The 19,285-nt window shown below is 39.5% G+C and overlaps 1 protein-coding gene across 1 annotated transcript; it reads left to right on the top strand.

The window, feature by feature from the left end:
• Positions 1-785: 785 nt before the first annotated feature.
• On the top strand, positions 786-17,674 carry LOC114274624 (B3 domain-containing transcription factor VRN1). Its single transcript, XM_028216599.2, has 3 exons — positions 786-1,398; positions 1,568-1,698; positions 17,185-17,674. Exons 1-3 carry the CDS (start codon positions 912-914, stop codon positions 17,425-17,427), a joined length of 861 nt encoding a protein of 286 aa, XP_028072400.2. The 5' UTR covers positions 786-911; the 3' UTR covers positions 17,428-17,674.
• Positions 17,675-19,285: the final 1,611 nt, after the last annotated feature.

The raw sequence follows: 19,285 nt of genomic DNA, 5'->3' as shown, positions 1-19,285 counted from the left end.
CTTGGGTAAAGACATTAAACAACCCGAGCAACCTGAAACTCGAATTATACATATATAGATATATAAAAATATTAAATATATATTACATGATATTAAAGTAATTTAGATTATTAAATTACATTGAGTATATATATATACAAATAACACAAAATCTTTTTTTTATTTTTACTCACAAATTGTAAAGACTATTACAGCGACATCTCTCTTGCATTATATAATTTTTTTTGTTTTTGATGGTATTAATGATTTTCTATATATAAAAAAATATAAATAGAGTCAAATTTTAATAATTACAATTTGGGTAATTCGGACAACTTTGTCAATTCGGGTTTAACTCGGGTCGGATTTGGGCGGACAACCTCGGGTTACAATTCGGGCTTGGGCAAGCCTGGGTAGATCTCAGCATAACTTGGGTTGGACTTGGACAACCTCCCAACCCAACCAAACCCACCCGAGTTGCACCCCTAATTGTGCAGCCATTATATACTTCATCTAATGGTAGCAACCGTTATTGCTGTGAATTACTCACATCTCTATAATGGGGACATGGTGTTGGTAATTTTCAATAAATTTGGTCTACATATATATTTTTTGTGATATTTTTTCTTGGTACCTAATTAACCCTTCTTGACTTAGGTTGGTAAAATTCCAAATTGTACAAAGATATATGAGATTGAGATAATTATTACTTTTTGTACTACTAATCCATATAAGCTTGTTGAGTACAAAGCATAGATGACACATACATATATTTTTTTGCTCCTATGAGACACAAAATTACAAGTATGATAAGCTTAATTTGATGTTCATGGCAGAGGATTCCAAGAAAGTTTATCACTAAACATGGGAAGAACCTAGCCGACCTTGTACTTCTCAATGTTCCAAGTGGTGCAGTATGGAAAGTTGAATTGATGAACTCTAATGAAGAAGTTTGGTTATCCAATGGCTGGAAAGACTTTACACAATATTATTCGATTCGCTTTGGACACCTTTTGGTATTCAGATATGACGGGAATTCCAATTTTCATGTCATTATATTTGATATGAGTGCTTCAGAGATTGAATATCCATCCAATCCCACCCAAAAATTGCAATTGCTTGAAACAGAAGAAGACATTGAAATAGATGACTCTGTTGAAATCTTGGAAGATTTTCCCACACAGCAAACAAAAGTGGAGGAAGTTTCTGAGAGGGATGAACTTGAGAGAGATTCTTCAATTGAAATTTTGGATGTTTTTCCTAAATGCCAAACAAGTAGGGCAGCAGATATGGAGAAAGATGGCTCTGTTGAAGTGAAGAGATCCAATCTAAGATGTAAAATGGAGAACTTTGATGGGTTCAAGCTTCCGAATTTAAAAATGGATGTGAAGCCTCCTTGTTTGACACGCGAAATTAAGAGTACGAACTTTTCATACTTTTTTATTTTTGTTTATTTGTTCATCAAAAAGTTCTCTCATATGTAGAAAGACCAAAATACCCTTGTGAGCATTTTGTTACATGATATTGATTTTGTTGCATCCATATCCAATGTTACAAAAGAAATTGTCTGTGTTTGGTTTTCTTGCAGAAGAACATAGCGGAGGCACGTCCATTGATGGGAAAGCTAGAGCCCTCCAAAGAGCCAAAGCTTTTAAATCTGAAAACCCTTTCTTCATGGTTTCTATGCACCCATCATATGTTTGTTTCAGATTCAATTTGGTAAGCTATCAATTTAAAATTCTCTTAAACCATTCCAAATTTGGGTGATTGTGTTATATTTCTTGATTCATTGCAACCATTGTGTTGGCTTTTTGGCTTTCGAAGGTTATTTTTGTAATTATGAGCGTGCCAGCAAGGATCAATCAGTCCTTACAGAATTGTAATTGCCAAACAATTATTCAAACGATTGTGTTATGGTTATTTTAGCCTCAATAAAGAGGACTTTTACTGGTGGCTTACTGGTAGCTTGACTTCAGAGAACTTGAGCATAAGAACAGTTAAATAAACTGAAACATTTCATTAGTATAAAAAACTTACAATGATCTTAGCTCCGTAGAGATTTACAACGGCAATATACTCGAAAACTACTCCTACAAATGAAGTGCAGCGTAGGAACTTAAAGTACAAAAGTGTAAAGAACAGGAAATAAAACTAGAATATGTAAGGTAAGACTGGTTTTCTTTAGATTTCTTTTCGTCCCCTTCTCTGAAATCCTTCCTACTATTTATACTCTCCGAAGATAACCATCGAACTGTATTTCAAACCGTCGAACTGCTCCTCCGTGATCGCTGATCATGCTACCTTATAAGTAGTTCCACTACGCCTTCACTTGCAGTTAGGCTTCCCTCCTATATTCGAATTTGAATGTGAGCAACCGTTGAAGTCACGTCACCGTACATCTCTTTGTTGATCCGCTGCTACTCAGATCTTATAACAACCAATATCAACTGCCACGTGTATGATCAGGATCGAAGACCTGACTGGTCTCCCCCTATTACCCTTACTTTGCCACGCGTCGAATTGTCACTGGCTAGCACAAAATATGTAGCCAACATTACCCCCCGCACTAATATGCCCAAGACTTGGTGATATTAGTGGATCAGGGTCTTTTTTCCTACGTCTTAGAACGTGCATGGGTTTTGCATCTTCCCAGAAATGCAACTGTCACTCACCATCTGTATTAATACTCTCGTTTTGATCCTTTAAGTATTTTCACTGTCTTAGTATTCGAACAGACTGATACACTTCATGGCCAAATTAATTCTTTCCTCCAGCGATGAAGCACACGAAGAGTCATATGTCGATGCTATTTCTCATCGAAAGCATGCATTTATTAGCCACCTTTACCCACCTTTCTATATTCAGGTCATGGATGCCTTTGCAAATTACCGACCTTTGGATTACGAACACATTGCTCTTAATCCTTCGATTCAGAAAGCTACAAATATAGACATAAGAAGTTCTTCCTCTAACCTACCCTTACAGTTCGAACAAACTGCTCTCAAACCTTTGATTCAAAAAGTTGCAAATATGGACTTGAGAAACTCTTCTTCACAAATCTTTGTATGGGATAAAGCTGCAACTTCTTCCTCTTCTGGGGGTTCTGACTGGACAAGCTGGTCAATACCTGAGACCTGTGATTTGAAGGAGCGAATCAACCATCATTTTGTTGAGTTCACTGACCCTTTAGAGTTTCCTTCTTATGCTCGAAGTTCAGTCGTCTATCCCTATGTGCCCATTGACCATCGGCGTAGGCTGGAGGAGAATCTTCTTGTAGCATGGTATACATCCTCCATGCCTACAAAGATAGTGCACGCTGCCCCCCGCCCAGAAGAAGCACAAGGGTATAACCCATCATTCTTAGCCCAGAAGGCGAAGATTTGTTCTTCTGACTGGCTTGATTATATTAATGCCTTTGTTCCTTCTACTCCCGTGTCATCTCCGAAAATAGAAGCGTCCACACCTTCTTCTTTGTCTCCCGAAATTGAAGTATTCATACCTTCTTCCCCGTCAATCCTTTCCTAGACAGAGAGACTGAAGCTTGCCCTATCCATGGAAAATGTCTTCCCACCTTATAAACCTCTACCTTCTCCTACCCCAGCTAAGCGGAAACAGGCTCAACTTCTGCTTGCAGCTTTCTCTCACTTGCCTTTTAATGTACTTGAGGACAAAGTCCCTTTCAAGAACCTTCGATGGGCTTGTGATATTCTGACTAGGGGCCATGTCCTTAATCCCCTTGCTCAGGCAGAACTTCATATGTTTCTGGACCAACTTCCATTGCTCCTTTACTGGCATCGAAATTCTGTGGCTACTACACAATCTTTAGACCAACTTTCGTCTCTTCGAATTCATGCTCAGTACGAAGTAGAGAACTTTATTGAAGAATTCGATGATTTCAAGAATAAAGATTCTGCGTATTGGGATGACTTAGACATTGACGAATTGGAACAAGGATTAAGAGAGGTGGCTTTCGAAATAAAGGCTGAAGAGCTCTACTATGAAGTGAGAGCACATCAACTTATGCAGCCAATGCTAGAAAATTTGGAAGATAGAATAAGGAAAGAACAAAAGTTCATTGATCATTGTTGGACTAAATTTCATGATCTCGTTATTTATTCCATTCCTTATTTTTATGAGCTCGAGTTCATACCGAGATAGGGTCATCTGATGTAATCGCTTTGGTTTTAATATAAACAAAATTCTTCTTCATTTGTCATTGTTTGACCCTGTCTTCACTTGTATTTTCACTTGTGTTTTAAAAGTCAACTCCGAGCTTCGAACAATTTCATCCTTTGAATCTGGACTTAATTGTTTTAAATGAAACACTAAATGAGCCAATTGTAAACCTTTCCAATTTGTGGAATAAAGTTGACAGTTTTGGCTGATTTTCAATTAAAAACAGTGCTTCGAATCTAGCAATCTTATACTTAAAGTCTGTTTTGACCATAGTCAACATCTAGTCATTGTCATTATTGCTTTTGATGTTTCAAACACCAAATCCCATCCTTAAAGAATCTCAAGTTTTGCCTCAAAGGACATTACCTTTGTTAAAAACCTAAAAACAGGTCTTTAAACTCTTTTAAGTGAAATAAATACTCGAGTATTTTTATATTTTGGGTATGGCAACCTGCTTCGAAGCCGGCTTCTCTGTTTCAAAGCCGTTTGACTTGGCTTCGAAGCAAAATATCTTACTTCGAAGCTAGCCTCAATAACTGGGCTTTGTTTTTCCCTCCAAAAGCATCAATATTGAAGGAAGCTTTTGTATTCGCACTTCTAATACTTAACAGCTCATGTAATATATTTTCAAATACGAGGGCTTTAAAAACCCTTTTGTTTCGTGCTCTGAAATCACTTGCTCTTCTAATCGCACAAACCCCTCTTACTACCGATCTTCGGCTTCTCTCTACTTCCTTTCCCGGTTTCACTTTCAAGAAAAGCATACTGTCAATGGCTTCTCCTTTAGTATCAGTCGTAGAGCGTACGAGCCCATCTGTGGCCCTGAAGAGGATTATTGATGCAGAATGTGAAAAGTACAAAGCTGGGGAGAAAAGCGCTATTGATGGACGCATCTTTGTCCCTCGTCGCCATGTGCAGCTAGACTACGTGCTCGGGCCTATATTCAAAGAGATCCTTACTGAGCTCCCAGCCCTGTATCCCCGACTAGAAAACCAATGTCTTCTCTATGAAGGTGGTCTTGACTGGAGGAACTAGAGGATAAATCGCCCCCACCGATGCTGGCCCACGGTGAGACCAGAGTGGCAAGAATGGTATGATCGGGTTATTCCTGCTAGGACCCTGGACCTTCAAGAACTCTGCCTTCTCGATGCTCTCAGACTATCTAGGGTAACTATCTTAGAGGACCCTTTCCTTATTCCTGCTGCCCTATGTTTTTGGAATCCTGTCTTTAATTTTTTCCAATTTAGATGTGGGATGATGGCCCCTACTGTTCTTGATATTTGCCATTTACTGGGACTATCTCCCATTGGCACCCCTTTTGGACCAGATTATCCTGATTTAGCAGTCCCTTTTTCTCTCCCCTCCCTTAACTCATCTTATAGTGATTTCGCTAGGGCTGAGAATAAAAGAGAGGGCCCTGTGACTGATAGGGAATTCTTTTCTTTCTTATTATATTGGCTTTGCAAATTCCTTTTTTGCACCTCCTCTCAGAGAATCATGCCTGAATTTGCCCCTCTTGCCAAAGCCTTTGTTTTACAGAAAAAGGTGGCCTTAGCCCCACATGTTCTAGGTCACGTATATAAAGTTTGCTCTCTCTTCTGTGAGAAACCCTTAGATGCTAATCAAGGGGGGCCATTCTGGATTCTTCAGTTTTGGCTTTTCGCCTATTTTACTGAGTTACAATCCAAATGCCTTAAATTTTCCGAGCCAAATCCTCCTACTCATGGCATAAGGTTGGCCAATGCTTCACTTTACCCTTCTACTTTTGCTTTTTACTTCTCTTTCTTTCACCAGCTTCCAACCTCCCTTCCTACTTACCGTTTTCGTCCCTTCGAACCTTCTATTGGTCCATCTTGGTTGAGGAATTTCCTAAGTGACCAGTCCTGTACCTCACCTATTCACAAAGATATATGGGCTTCCATTCTGATTCCTAGAGAGTTATTTATCGGGACTTTGAACCCGAAGGCCTACAAATGCATTGCTGAACCTTACTGTCCTGCTCAATTCGCTAGACAATTTGGCCTCACACAAGGGGTCCCAATACCTCTCTGTAGCAACACAAATCTCAGCCTTACTAGAAGGGACCTGAAAGTTCGGAAGTCCAAGCTAGAAGAGGCAACTTTTAAATTTATGGATGACTTGGCCAACTTCGAGTATACCCCTTTCATTCCTCAAGGTACCGTATTGAAGAGGTACCAAAACTGGTGGGTGACTAACATGGAGATTTATTTGGCCATTTCACCTTTAAACCTACTAACAGTGTTAGATGTGACCAAGCCCAAAGAAACTGGGGTTGTCACTTCTTCCACTGTTTCAGATATAGCACATGCTGCTCCTGCTGCTTCAATTTCTCCCAGAGTTACTCGGGCTGCCTCGAAGAAAGGTATACCCTTGTCCCTTCTTCTTTTGTCTTTTATAATGCATTTTGCCTTATCTTTAATTCTTCTTTTATGGAGGTGGTCAATCACAAAAGAAAAGGAGGCTCTTTGAACTCGAGAAGGAAACATCTGATATTCAAGGGGAAGAAAAAGAAGAAACAGATGAAGAGAAAGAGTTACCTTTGAAAAGAAAGAAGAAAGCGATCGTCTTTTCATCTGACTCGGTTAAGGATGAGACAACTACCAGAGAGATGGAAGATGAATTCATCTCTTTGGAATCCAGATCGCAGCTTGAAGAAGTTGAGGAAAAAGTTGAGAAAGAAATTGAGAAAGAGCAGACCCTGCCAATACAGAGGAAAAGGAAAAGAAAGGTGACTGTCTCTCCTTCTGATATGGTCGAAGACTCTGATTCTGAGACAATTGCCAAAGCCATGGAGAAGAGAAAAAAGATGTTTGCTTCCGCTCCTATCTCGGTTGATGATACCATTCATGAAGCAGCCGTCAAGACAGTAGAACAAGAACATTCTAAAGCCATGATTGTCTTCGAGAGAGCTGAGAAGAGACGGCAGCAACAATTTCTGAGAGATGAAGCTGCCGCTGCTGACATACTACAAAGGGAAACTGCAAGAAGGCAACAAACTGCCAGATATTATACCCTTCGTAGTTCTCCCATCATTGCCGACACTTCTGGAGCAGGTAATTTTTATGCTTCTGCAATTTTTCCTCTGTCAGCCTTTGGTATCGAGGTTTAACATTGCCTTACATTTCTTCCTCTTACAGCGGCAACTTCTGAGTTCATCTTTCCGATGAGACCTCTCTCAGTTTCACTCGAGGTTGATCAGATGCAGGATGTAAGGACTACTCAGACCATACTTTCATTTTCAGGGTCTACATTTTCTGCACTTTTCTTGAGGCCAAGCATTCCTGCACCTCTTTCTCTTGGTTTGACTCTATATCTTTCTTACTTGACTCTTGACTTTCCTCAATTTACTTCTTTGCCGAGTCTTGCTCCTCTTTCTCCTTCCAAGGAGATTCCAACTGCTACCTTATCTCTGATGGGTGCTGACAGCTCTCCAATTCGTGACTTACCACCTTTACCTAGCTCCAGCCCTCCTTCTCTTGATTCATTGGTGGCTAGGACCATGGAGACCATTAAAGATGCTCCACCCATTTCTCTTATCCCTATGCAATCTTCTGTGTCTCCCATGGCAACTCTCTCTGCGCCCCTCATGTCCAATGATGAGATTGATATCTTTGAAGCAAGATTAGCTAGTCCTTTTGACATCACCTCTACTTCTCCAACATTCGATGAGGAGGCTGAGCCATTAGTTTTGGCTGATTCTTTGCTGGAAATTTTTGAGAGCTCTCCTTCCTCCAGCAGCCAACCTTCTGTGCCTATGATAGACTTGGACACCTGTCTGGACCTGTTAATTTCTTTTTCGAGGATTCCCTTCGAGGCTCTACAAAGGCCTATAATTAAAAACGGGTTTCTTCAATGCTGCAAACTTGCTGAGCAGTCTTGTATGGATGTCTCAAATCACCTATCCTAGGCAGCAACTACTATCGATTTTTACATCAGCATCTGTCATGCTGCCAAGGCTGCAGATGAGAAATTGGTTAGAGACCAAAGTTTTGTTTCTCAAGTGCATACTGAAGTATCGAAGCTTAAGGAACAACACTCCTCTACCTCTCACTTTCGAACTCAACTGCTGGAGAGGAAAGCTCAACTCGAAGAGGAGCTCTCTGCAGTGAATCAGGCCTTACTCCGAACTGACCTCAAACTGCAAATCACCAATCAAGGGCTGATCGATCAAAAGAGAGACATGGCTGCAGCTATTCAACTATTTTCGTCGTTTACCAATAGGAAGTCTGTTGTACAAAAACAGCTAAAACATTGTAATGATTTTTGGGCCAATTTGTGGCACGATGTACTTGACTCTTTATAAAACATTTCCTTGTTTACTATCTTATGTTATTGTACTCAGTGTTTATTTTATTCCCTGTGTTTCCCAAATAGTTGGAAAATAAGGCTTTAAATATCTGTCATTAATCTTTTTGGGATGCACATAACCATTCAAATTTTTCAAATGGTATGCCCCAAAAGGCAAAACTCTATGAATTTGATATGGTCCTTCCCAGTTAGGTGACCATTTGCCAAATCTATGGCTTTTAATTCCTATTGGAAGTATTGTCTTCCACACCAAATCACCTTCATCAAAGCCAATGTGTTTGACTTTCTTGTTATAATTTTTGGCTGCTTTCTTCTTCTGAAAGAGAATGCTATTTAATGTCAAAATTCTAGCTTCATCTATATCTTCTAACTCCAAGCACATACTCTGATAGTATTGCTCAGGATCCAACTGGTCTAGGCATCTTACCCTTAAGGATTTAACATTGATCTCCACAGGTAATACTGCATCATGCCCATAAACTAAGGCATAAGGAGTGACTCCTGTGCTTGACCTTGGGGAAGTTCTATAAGCCCATAATACATCTAACAATAAATTATGCCAATCTCTAGGATTATCTTCCACAACCTTTTGTATTCCCTTTTTTAAGGACTTGTTAGTTGACTCAGCTTGACCATTGGCTTGTGCGTAATATGGGGTGGAATTAACAAGGCTAATCCCAAACTCAGCCACAAAAGACTACCATTTTCCTATCAAAAACAGTCTAATTATCAACCGTTATCGTTTGTGGGATGCCAAATCTATGGATCAAATCCTTAATGAACCCAATAACCTCCATCTGATCTACAGCTTTGTATGGCTTAGCTTCGACCCATTTGGTGAAATAATCAGTAGCTACCAAAATGAAACAATGATGCTTCGAAGAGGGAGGGTGTATTTTCCCCATCATATCCATGGCCCATCCTCTGAACGGCCAAGGCTTTACTACTGCATGTAGATCAGTTATGGGCACATGCCTTATTGTACCATGCTTTTGACATGCCGGCAGCCCTTTGCATATTCTATGCAGTCTTTAAGGATAGTTGGCCAATAATAGGAATGTCTTCGAAGCAGCCATCTCATTTTTACACCAGGCTGATGTGCACCACAGATGCCTTCGTGAACTTCAGCCATAGCTATTAATGCTTCTTTTGGCCCTAAACATTCCAACAATAGACCATCTCCCCCTCTTTTGTAGAGATCATTGTTATATATGATGTATTGCACAGATTGCAATTTAACTCTTCTGCTGGCTTTTGAGAATGGGCCAGCCAAGTATTGTATTATTGGATGTCTCCAATCTTGTTCCTGCAGATCATTATAATTGATTTCCAGGACCATGTTCCTCTTATTTAAGGGTGGTATAGATTTTTGGTATGTTGTTTGGCTTACATCCCACTGGGTACCATCCTTTCTCTTGAAATTCGAAGCTTTCTGAGCCACATCATTAGCTCTATTATTCAAGAATCTCGGAACATAAGTTACATTTACTATTTCAAATTGAGAGAGCAAATGTAATGCGATGACATAATATGGCAGCATACTTATACTTTGACACTTGAAAATCCCTTTTACTTGGTTAACGACCAATTGGGAATCTCCAAATATGTCAACTGCATGTACTTGTAACCCAAAAAGAATTTCCAATCCTACTATCAAAGCCTCATATTCAGCTTGATTATTAGAACAAGCAGTTTCATCCACTCTGAAACCATGTGTGGTTTCTACTCCTTGCGGTGACTTGATCACTATACCAATTCCAGTTAGGCCATTGGCTTTCGATCCATTGAACCACATTTGTCATGGCTCGACATTAGCCATACTGAGTTCCATTATCTCTTGACTCTCCGTTTAAGATGGATGGTCTGCCAAAAAATTGCCTAAAACTTGTCCTTTCACTGCCCTTTGGGGCACATATTCTAAGTGAAATTCCGACAAGGCTAATACCCATTTGCCAATTCTTCCCCTCAACATAGGTCTAGATAACATATATTTAACCAAATCTGTGGTTGCAATTACCAAGACAGTCGTAGGCAAAAGGTAATATCTTAATTTTATTACAGCAAAATACAGCACAAGGCAAAGCTTTTCTACAGCTGAATGTTTACATTCACAAGAATTTAAAAACCTACTAAGGTAATAAACAGCTTGCTCCCTGCCTTCTTCATTGTCTTGGGCTAAGAAAGCTCCCAATGAATCTTCTGTTGCAGCTATGTACAACTTCAAAGGCTTAACGCCATTTGGTGGCATCAGTACTGGAGGGTTGGCCAAGTAGGCTTTGATTCCATCGAAAGCACTTTGATACTCCGTTGTCCACACAAATTCCTCTTCATCTTTCAGCCTTAATAAGGAAGAAAAAACTTTAGTTTTCCCTGCAGTGTTAGAAATGAATCTTCGAAGAAAATTAACCTGCCCAAGGAACTTTTGTAATTCTTTCTTACTTGATGGAGGTCTGGCTTCAATGATGGCTTTGGCTTTATTCTGGTCGATCTGTATTCCTTTCTTGTGTACCACATAGCCCAAGAGGTTTCCAGATGATACGCCAAAAGCACACTTAAGAGGATTAAGCTTCAATTTGAACCTTCTCATTCTTTCAAAGGCTGCCTCTAGGTGAAACAGATGTTCCTCCATGGATTGGGATTTAACCACAATGTCGTCAATATAACATTCTAAATACCCACCAATATGGTCATGAAAGATAGTGTTCATAGCCCTCTGATATGTGGCCCTGGCATTCTTTAGGCCAAACGGCATTTTAACCCATTCGAAGGTCCCGATATTCCCAGGGCATCTAAATGCTGTCTTGTGAACATCTTCCTCCGCAATGCAGATTTGGTTATAGCCTGAGTGCCCATCCATCATTGATAAAATTCGATGTACTGCTGAGCTATCCACCAGCAAATCTACTATAGGCATAGGATATTCATCCTTTGGAGTTGCCAGATTTAGGTTTCTAAAATCGATGCATACCCTCATTTTGCCATTTTTCTTGACTACAGGTACAATATTAGATAGCCACTCAACATACCTGGCTGTCCTGATAAAGCCTACCTTGAGTAGTCTAAGAATTTCTTCCTTGACTTTCTGGATCACTTCCGAACCCATTCTTCTTGGTTTTTGTTTGTATGGCTTGAAGTTAGGCTTCATGGGAAGCCTATGTTCCACTAATGACCTATCCAATCCTGGTAGTTCATTGTATGACCATGCAAAACAATCTTTATATCTTCTCAGAATAACCAACAACTGGTCCCTATCAAGAGAATTCAACCAAGCACTTATATAAATGGGTTGTTGTACAGAATCTTCCCCTAAATTTATTTCTTCTAAGGGGTCTTGTATCTGAGTACTTACTGGAACTCCTTCCTTGATCCTCTCTGACTTCGAAGAAGTCTCCTTGCTGTGTTCTGTTTCCAGGCTCTTTGATTCCTCCTCTTTATTCTCCTCCTCATAGACAAAGTCTGTCCACAAGGTTTCTTCTTCCTGTATTTCTTGGACTTTCGTTTCTATTTCCAATGCACAGTATTTATCAAGGGTCAAAACTCTGGCTTGTTGCTGCTCCCGCTTGCAGCCAATCGTCATGACTTCTTTCTCTTGCTCTCGTACTTTCTGGGCTATTGACTTTATATCCAATATTGAAAACTTGATTAAAGCTAAAGACCTGGCTTCTGGTGCTTCATTTTGCCGCCTATAACCAGGCATCATTGTCATCTTTAACAACTAGCTCTTCACCAGCACTCTCCTGGACTAAATGCTTCAGGTGTGCTACTTCCTCATCAGCCGTTACTTCGGCTGAGCCATCGAATTCCATCAGTATACTGAGTGGTGCCACGCCATCAATATACAACTTGGCTTCTGCGAAATTTGCACAGGCTATGAAAGGTTGAGGATCTGCATTAATTTCCTCCGTCTCCCCATTGCCTAGAGCTATTATCATTTTCTGATGCAAAGATGAAGGCACACATTTATTAGTGTGGATCCAATCTCTACCAAGTAAAGCATTATACTTCGCATTGCTATCGATGACGAAAAATGCCGTCATGCAGTCCTTGGTTCCCACACTCAGGTTGATGGGTAGAATTCCCTGGGCCATTTGCTTGTCTCCAGCAAAACCAGCGATGGTTGTACTGGTTGGGATCAACTTGGGATTCTTCTTCCCTAATTTCTTCAAGGAGGATTTCGGTAGTAAGTTCACCGCCGCCCCATTATCCACCAAGACTCGGTTTAACTGTTTCCCATCGAAAAAGGCCTTAATGTACAAAGGCTTAACATGCTGCGTCATGGAATTCGAGGGATATTCAAATGGATACGAGAGGTTAATACTTACCACTTCTTCGCTCTCATATTCAGCTTCCATTCGGGTAACCATTCCGAAATTATCTTATACCATACTCGCTTGTGAATCTTCACTAGAGATTGGAATTGGATCAGCTTCTTGCCCCTCTTGATTCTCATCTCCAGCTTGGAATTCCTGTGGTAGTATGTGTACCATGTTCACTGATACTGAGGGAAACGAGCCAAACTGGATGGCTAGCTGTACCTGTTTCCCCTCTTGGTCACCTTGGTCAATTACCTCAGAAACATCCTGCATGCTGCAGTCTGGTATTTCATTGCTAACAGGTTCCTTCGAATGATTTTCCTTGGCTGGTTTTCCAACCAGAAATGTTTGCTCAGCCATGAAAGCTTCGAACATTTCTTCTTCCACCATTTCTTTCTTTTGGCTTATGCCAATTTCTTCTTCCGTTTTGCTACCACTCTCCATCAGAGCTTTCTCCAACCCTGCTAGGCTATCCTTCTCTCTGAATTTTAGTTCAGAATGAACCTTGGCCAACCGTTCTCTGCTGCAATCCACCTCATTTTGTAGAACTGGCTTTGGATTATGGTCTGACTTTCGGTTCTTCTTTTCTCCAGTCTGGATCACTGAAGAACTCTCTCCACTTTCTTTCAGGTCCTTCTGGTATTGGGTGTACCTACGCTGAATTTTCCTCCTTTGTGATCTGGAAATAACAGGGACCATATCTGGTTCCCTCGTTCTTGGGTGTTTCAGCAATACCCAGTTGTTGGGGGCCACCAAAGGAGGCTTAACCATCCTACTTTGATTTCCAACATTCCTTTGGGTAGGCATTTCCCTAGGTTTGTTTTGCATCACAAACCAATTTAGGACTCCAGGCACCCACGAACTTACTGACCCAGACGTTGAACTGCCTTTTTCTTCCTTCGAGGTCACCTTCGAGGCTGGCTGTGAACACAATTGTTTGGCCCTGTCTCCAAGCTTTGAGCTTGATTCAGGCTCTCGATGATGGTGATCATTTTCTGTCCTTCGTGAAGCTGGGCAAATGGGCCAATTCCTGGCTTTGATCCTAAAACCTGAACTCTTCTCCAATCTTCTTTCAGAATGACTACTCTCCATTCTGTAATAGTTAGGTGACCTGGTCTCGTATAAGGGCCTCTTGCCTTTAGCATGCATTCTATCAACTGCAGACTCAACCACTAATAGCTGCCGCTTAACATTAGCCGGATACGGCCTTTTATTATAAGCATTGGTTGGTTTGGGACACCTCTGTACATCCCTGTAGTATTGCTTCCCATCAACTGGAAGGCCTTTCAACCACTTATAACTCAGTCTGCACCTGGGACACATCCTTTGCATTACGGCCGCTTCTAAGGAGTCATCATCCAGTGCTTTTTCATCAGAGTCTTCCCTCTGATGTGAGAAATCTCGTCCAATAACTGGTGGATTTCTAATGTCTTTTTTTGATTGTTGTCTGGTTGACCACATGCATCTGTACATTGACTTCTTCCAATTCTTTCAAAGAGAGGTTCTGAAAGTCTGACATAATGACATTGGCTGCCACCTCTCCAATTTCTGGAAATGGATTGCTATCGATCCCCATGGCTTTTTCAGCTTTGGCTGGGAACTTCAAACTCCCCTTCCGAATTTGTTCTTGGATCCTGTCTCGAAAAACAACACAGTTTTTAGTCGAGTGAGACCAAGAATTATGCCATTTACAATATACTTTTCCTTTAAGTTCATCAAGAGATGGAAGTTTAACCCCTTTTGGTAACTTAAGGAAGTTGACCGCAAGCAAATGATTAAAAATGTCATCTGCCTTAGTTAAATCGAAAGAATATTTCCTGTGGAGATCTTTCTTTTTAAACTGCTGGTCAATTGTCGTATCCTTATGAATTAATGCTTCACAGATCATAGGCTCTTTTTCCACAATCTCTGCTGCATCAATCTCATAATTAGGATCTTTGTAGTATGTTCTATATGATGCATTATTTCGATTGTTCCTCTTCTAGTAATGCTTCATATCTAGATACTTTGTAAGTCAGTTCCACTAAATCTCTAAACTCTGTTAAATCAAACTTCTTTCGAAGCCTGAACTCTAAACCATTTTGGGCCAATCTTACGAATTCCGTTTCTGGCAAGATTACTCTACATTTATTTCGAACCCTCTTAAATCTGGAAATAAACTGAGTAGCCTTCTCTTCAGGCCTTTGACTCAATCTTGCCAAGTCTGCCATGGAAACTTCTGGCTCTGATTGGAAGAATTGGGCGTGAAATGCCTCTTCCATTTGCTGCCAAGTCTGGATGGAGCCAGGTGGAAGGTTAATGTACCATACAAATGCTCCCCCAGTTAGAGAATTTGGGAATAGTCTCAACTTCATATAGTCATGATTGGTAAATTCACCACATTGAGCGGCAAACCTACCAATATGCTCTACTGTCGATTGGTTTCCGTTCCCATGAAAGAGGACAAAATATGGTATCCTGAAACCTTTTGGATATTCATGTACCCTATCGACCCATTCTGGGTATGGTTTTCTATACACAGGAGTTTGGACCCCCCGAGCCATTGGTCCACACAACTCCCTAACTATCTCAGTAATTTGGTTCCTAGGGACCATATTTTGTGCCTGCTGAACCACGACTGGGGGAACAAGCACAGGATTTGGTGGACAAACTTGTGCTTGTGGTCCCCTTGGTCCATAAGGTGGTACATTTGGGATTGGCTGTCCCTGTGGTACAAGTTGCTGTTGGGGGTGTAGGTAACCTCTTTGAGCTTGTCCTGCGAAAGGACCCACGAAAAGTGCTGGAACAGGTATTGTATCCCTTCCATTTGTAGGGAAACCTTCCAACCCCCCGTGTATAAATTCGAATAAGGGATTATTGTACCCCCTAGTGCCAGGTATGGCTTCGAATGTGGGATTTGGAACCATTCTTATGCCATTTTCTTGTACTGGACCAGATCCACCAATTTGCATGGTTTCACTGTTAAACATTGAGGCATTCTGGCCTGCTACAGGCCTCGAAATGGGTTCGTACCAAGACTGAGGTGGTAATCTTTCATGAGTCTGATTACTGGTTTGACCATTAGAATGTCCATTAGCTTGCATAGGCTGTTTATCTCTAGCCAATCTTTGCTGAGGGACATTTACTTCCTCCATGTGTCTTACATTTGTTGGTTGGTAGTTATTCATTCGATCCAAAAAGGATACTGCCCACCTTTCCATTGTGTTTATTAATTGCTGTCCCATAGCATCTACTAAGCCGCCCCACGGATTGACTGGCTGAGTAGATGGGACACTGGATGGTCCAATTCCTTGGTCTCGTCCACTATTACGAACAAATGGTATTTGCTCTGAAGTATTGGTCTGTTCGACCATGGGTTCCGATAAGATAGGAGTCTCCACAGGATGTGTTATCACATTATCCTCTGGATTGGATATCTCCACCTCTCCTTCCACGCCTTCTTCCAAACGTTCATTTTCTTCTTGTCTCCTACGTCTAGCCATTTTTTGAAGTGTCCCACTGGGCGTGCCAAAAATATATGTTGGTCTTTTGGCTTTCGAAGGTTATTTTTGTAATTATGAGCGTGCCAGTAAGGATCAATCAGTCCTTACAGAATTGTAATTGCCAAACAATTATTCAAACGATTGTGTTATGGTTCTTTTAGCCTCAATAAAGAGGACTTTTACTGATGGCTTACTGGTAGCTTGACTTCAGAGAACTTGAGCATAAGAACAGTTAAATAAACTGAAGCATTTCATTAGTATAAAAAACTTACAATGATCTTAGCTCCGTAGAGATTTACAGCGGCAATAAACTCGAAAACTACTCCTACAAATGAAGTGCAGCGTAGGAACTTAAAGTACAAAAGTGTAAAGAACAGGAAATAAAACTGGAATATGTAAGGTAAGACTGGTTTTCTTTAGATTTCTTTTCGTCCCCTTCTCTGAAATCCTTCCTGCTATTTATACTCTTCGAAGATAACCATCGAACTGTATTTCAAACCATCGAACTGCTCCTCCGTGATCGTTGATCATGCTACCTTATAAGTAGTTCCACTACGCCTTCACTTGCAGTTAGGCTTCCCTCCTATATTCGAATTTGAATGTGAGCAACCGTTGAAGCCACGTCACCGTACATCTCTTTGTTGATCTGCTGCTACTCAGATCTTATAACAACCAATATCAACTGCCACGTGTATGATCATGATCGAAGACCTGACTGGTCTCCCCCTATTACCCTTACTTTGCCACGCGTCGAATTGTCACTGACTAGCACAAAATATGTAGCCAACACATTGTCATAAGAATCTAATTTTCAACTCGTACCATCTCAATTTTGGTTGAATCGCTCTATTGAGATGAAAAAATAAATAAATAAAATTTTAAAAGTCTTTGTTTAATTGTTGCAGAATGTACCATTAGCATTTGCGATGAAACATTTTAGCGTGAAGCAGAGAGATGTCATACTAAGGCTTTCTGATGGGAGAGCATGGACTGTGAATTGCTACTGTCATCTGAATGGAAAATGCAAATTTGGTTGGGCTTCATTTGTGCGAGACAACAATTTAAAAGTAGGCGATGTCTGCATCTTTGAGTTGATCGACGCCACTGAAGTTTGTCTGAATGTCACAATATTTCGAGCAGTGTATTAATATATCAGAGTGTTTTGAGACTTGAAGACAGAATGCAAAAAGATGTGGTAAAATTTTCATTAAGTGCTATTTTGAAATGTATGATCACTCATAGATACGTATGTGTTTACATGTTTTGCGAGTGTTTTGATCAACATGTTCTTGCGTCCTGTTTTTCAATGTTTTGATTGTCTACTCTTTCACAACACCTTGGGACTTTGCTAACAAACCTTATTAAAGATTATATGTCTATGGTTACTTGGAATCACTAGTTTTGCAATTCGCTTCAGAATTATATGTCTATGTTTGTCGTTGACAATACATAAGCTTCCTTTCATCTTTACAATAGCTTATTTGTACACGTTTTTCTTCTCTCTTTTTTTTAATTGTTTTTTTCTTTTAACTTTTGGGTATTAATAAGCATATTAGAAGGAATTAACAATTTGCTCATGTTTTGATAGTTGAAAATTAGGCAGATCATGTTTGTAGTAACTCAAATAATACCTAGTTTGTTTGGAATTTGTTAGTTATTATTTTCAGTGTTGGTAATTATCTAGTGTTTTAGGACTTATGGCAATGGTGTGCCACTCAATAACAAATGACTATTTAATTACATGACACAAAAAATAGGAATATATAGAAAAATGCATTATACTATTGGTTGAGCACATAATCACGGTGTTTTCAAAGATTGAATAATTTCACAATTTTAATATAATTATATTGATTGTATCTAAGTAATGAATAAATTATTGTTAATTTCACAATTGTAATAAATTTTTGTTGTACTATCTTAAAATTTAAATTTCATAACATCCGAGCTGATTGCATTAGTTAAATAGATGAAAGATATTATAGTGTAGATTGGTGATAATAGAGGTGGTTGGTGAACGGTGATAGTAGCTAATGGACAATGATGGTGGCGGTGGCAGATGGCAGTGGTGGTAGACAATGGTGGTGTGAAGTTTTTCAATAAGGGTATAGATTTTCTCAAGTTGACCATCTCAACTTGTGAGAGCATTTATGTTTGGTGGGCCAATTTTAGGGCCAACCTCGGTGATGGATACTGTTCACTTTTTTTAGTAGAATATGTTTAGATTTTCAATCTTAATTTGTGTATTACAATGCAAGTTGGCAATTGCGTTCCAAAGACAAAATCATGATTTTTTAGTATAATCATTTATGTTCCATTTATTGCTTGAATCTTCAGATCTTGTGCAGGAATGCTTATGAAGTTTTGTCTTAACATTGTCAAAAAGGGAGATTGTTAGGATTTTTATTCTAAGAAATTAATGACTTGTATTTTGACAATATCTCTCTTTACAAAATTTAATATCATAATTATTGATTCAAAAATGTTTTATTTATATTATTTTTTTGGTCATTATTTTTATCATTTGCAAGTGTTGTGGTGCAAAAGAGGGAAAAGAAAAACGAATGTGTTTGGTTTGTGTTTGTAGAGTAATTTTTGAGATAAAAAGTATGAAAACTTGTTTGGTTTGCCTTTTTTTAGAAATGATTTTAGAAAATTGTTTTGGAGAGAGAGTCTTAAAAAAAGTGATTGATTTGATGTGTATGAGAGAGAGAGTGATTTTGAAAAGTAGGTAATCAAACAAAATTTTGAAATTTTTTTTGAAAAAATTTGTTTGATTTAATTACTCTTGAAAATTTGTTTATAGAGAATTTTTTCCAAAAAATTTTTTAAAAACCAAACCAAACAAAGCCAAAAGGTTTTGTGGCAGCGGGTTGGCATAATTTGTGATAAGATTTGATTGACCTTGTTTCTGTAGAAAGATGGTCCAGTATGGATGGCAATTACAATACCATGGAGGAAAAACAACAGAGAACCTGCCTTTTGATGTCGTCGTTTTTTTTTTGT

The sequence above is a fragment of the Camellia sinensis genome, chromosome 4 (assembly GCF_055761805.1).
Source record: "Camellia sinensis isolate YWXY chromosome 4, ASM5576180v1, whole genome shotgun sequence".
In the NCBI taxonomy this organism is placed as follows: domain Eukaryota; kingdom Viridiplantae; phylum Streptophyta; class Magnoliopsida; order Ericales; family Theaceae; genus Camellia; species Camellia sinensis.
This window is presented reverse-complemented; position numbering and strand designations above follow the sequence as displayed.

Coding starts and splice junctions, on each gene's coding strand:
- LOC114274624 (XM_028216599.2), top strand. CDS start 912: ATGAACTCTAATGAAGAAGTTTGGTTATCCAATGGCTGGAAAGACTTT. Junction 1,399..1,567: donor TTTGACACGCGAAATTAAGA/GTACGAACTTTT, acceptor GTTTTCTTGCAG/AAGAACATAGCGGAGGCACG. Junction 1,699..17,184: donor TTTGTTTCAGATTCAATTTG/GTAAGCTATCAA, acceptor TAATTGTTGCAG/AATGTACCATTAGCATTTGC.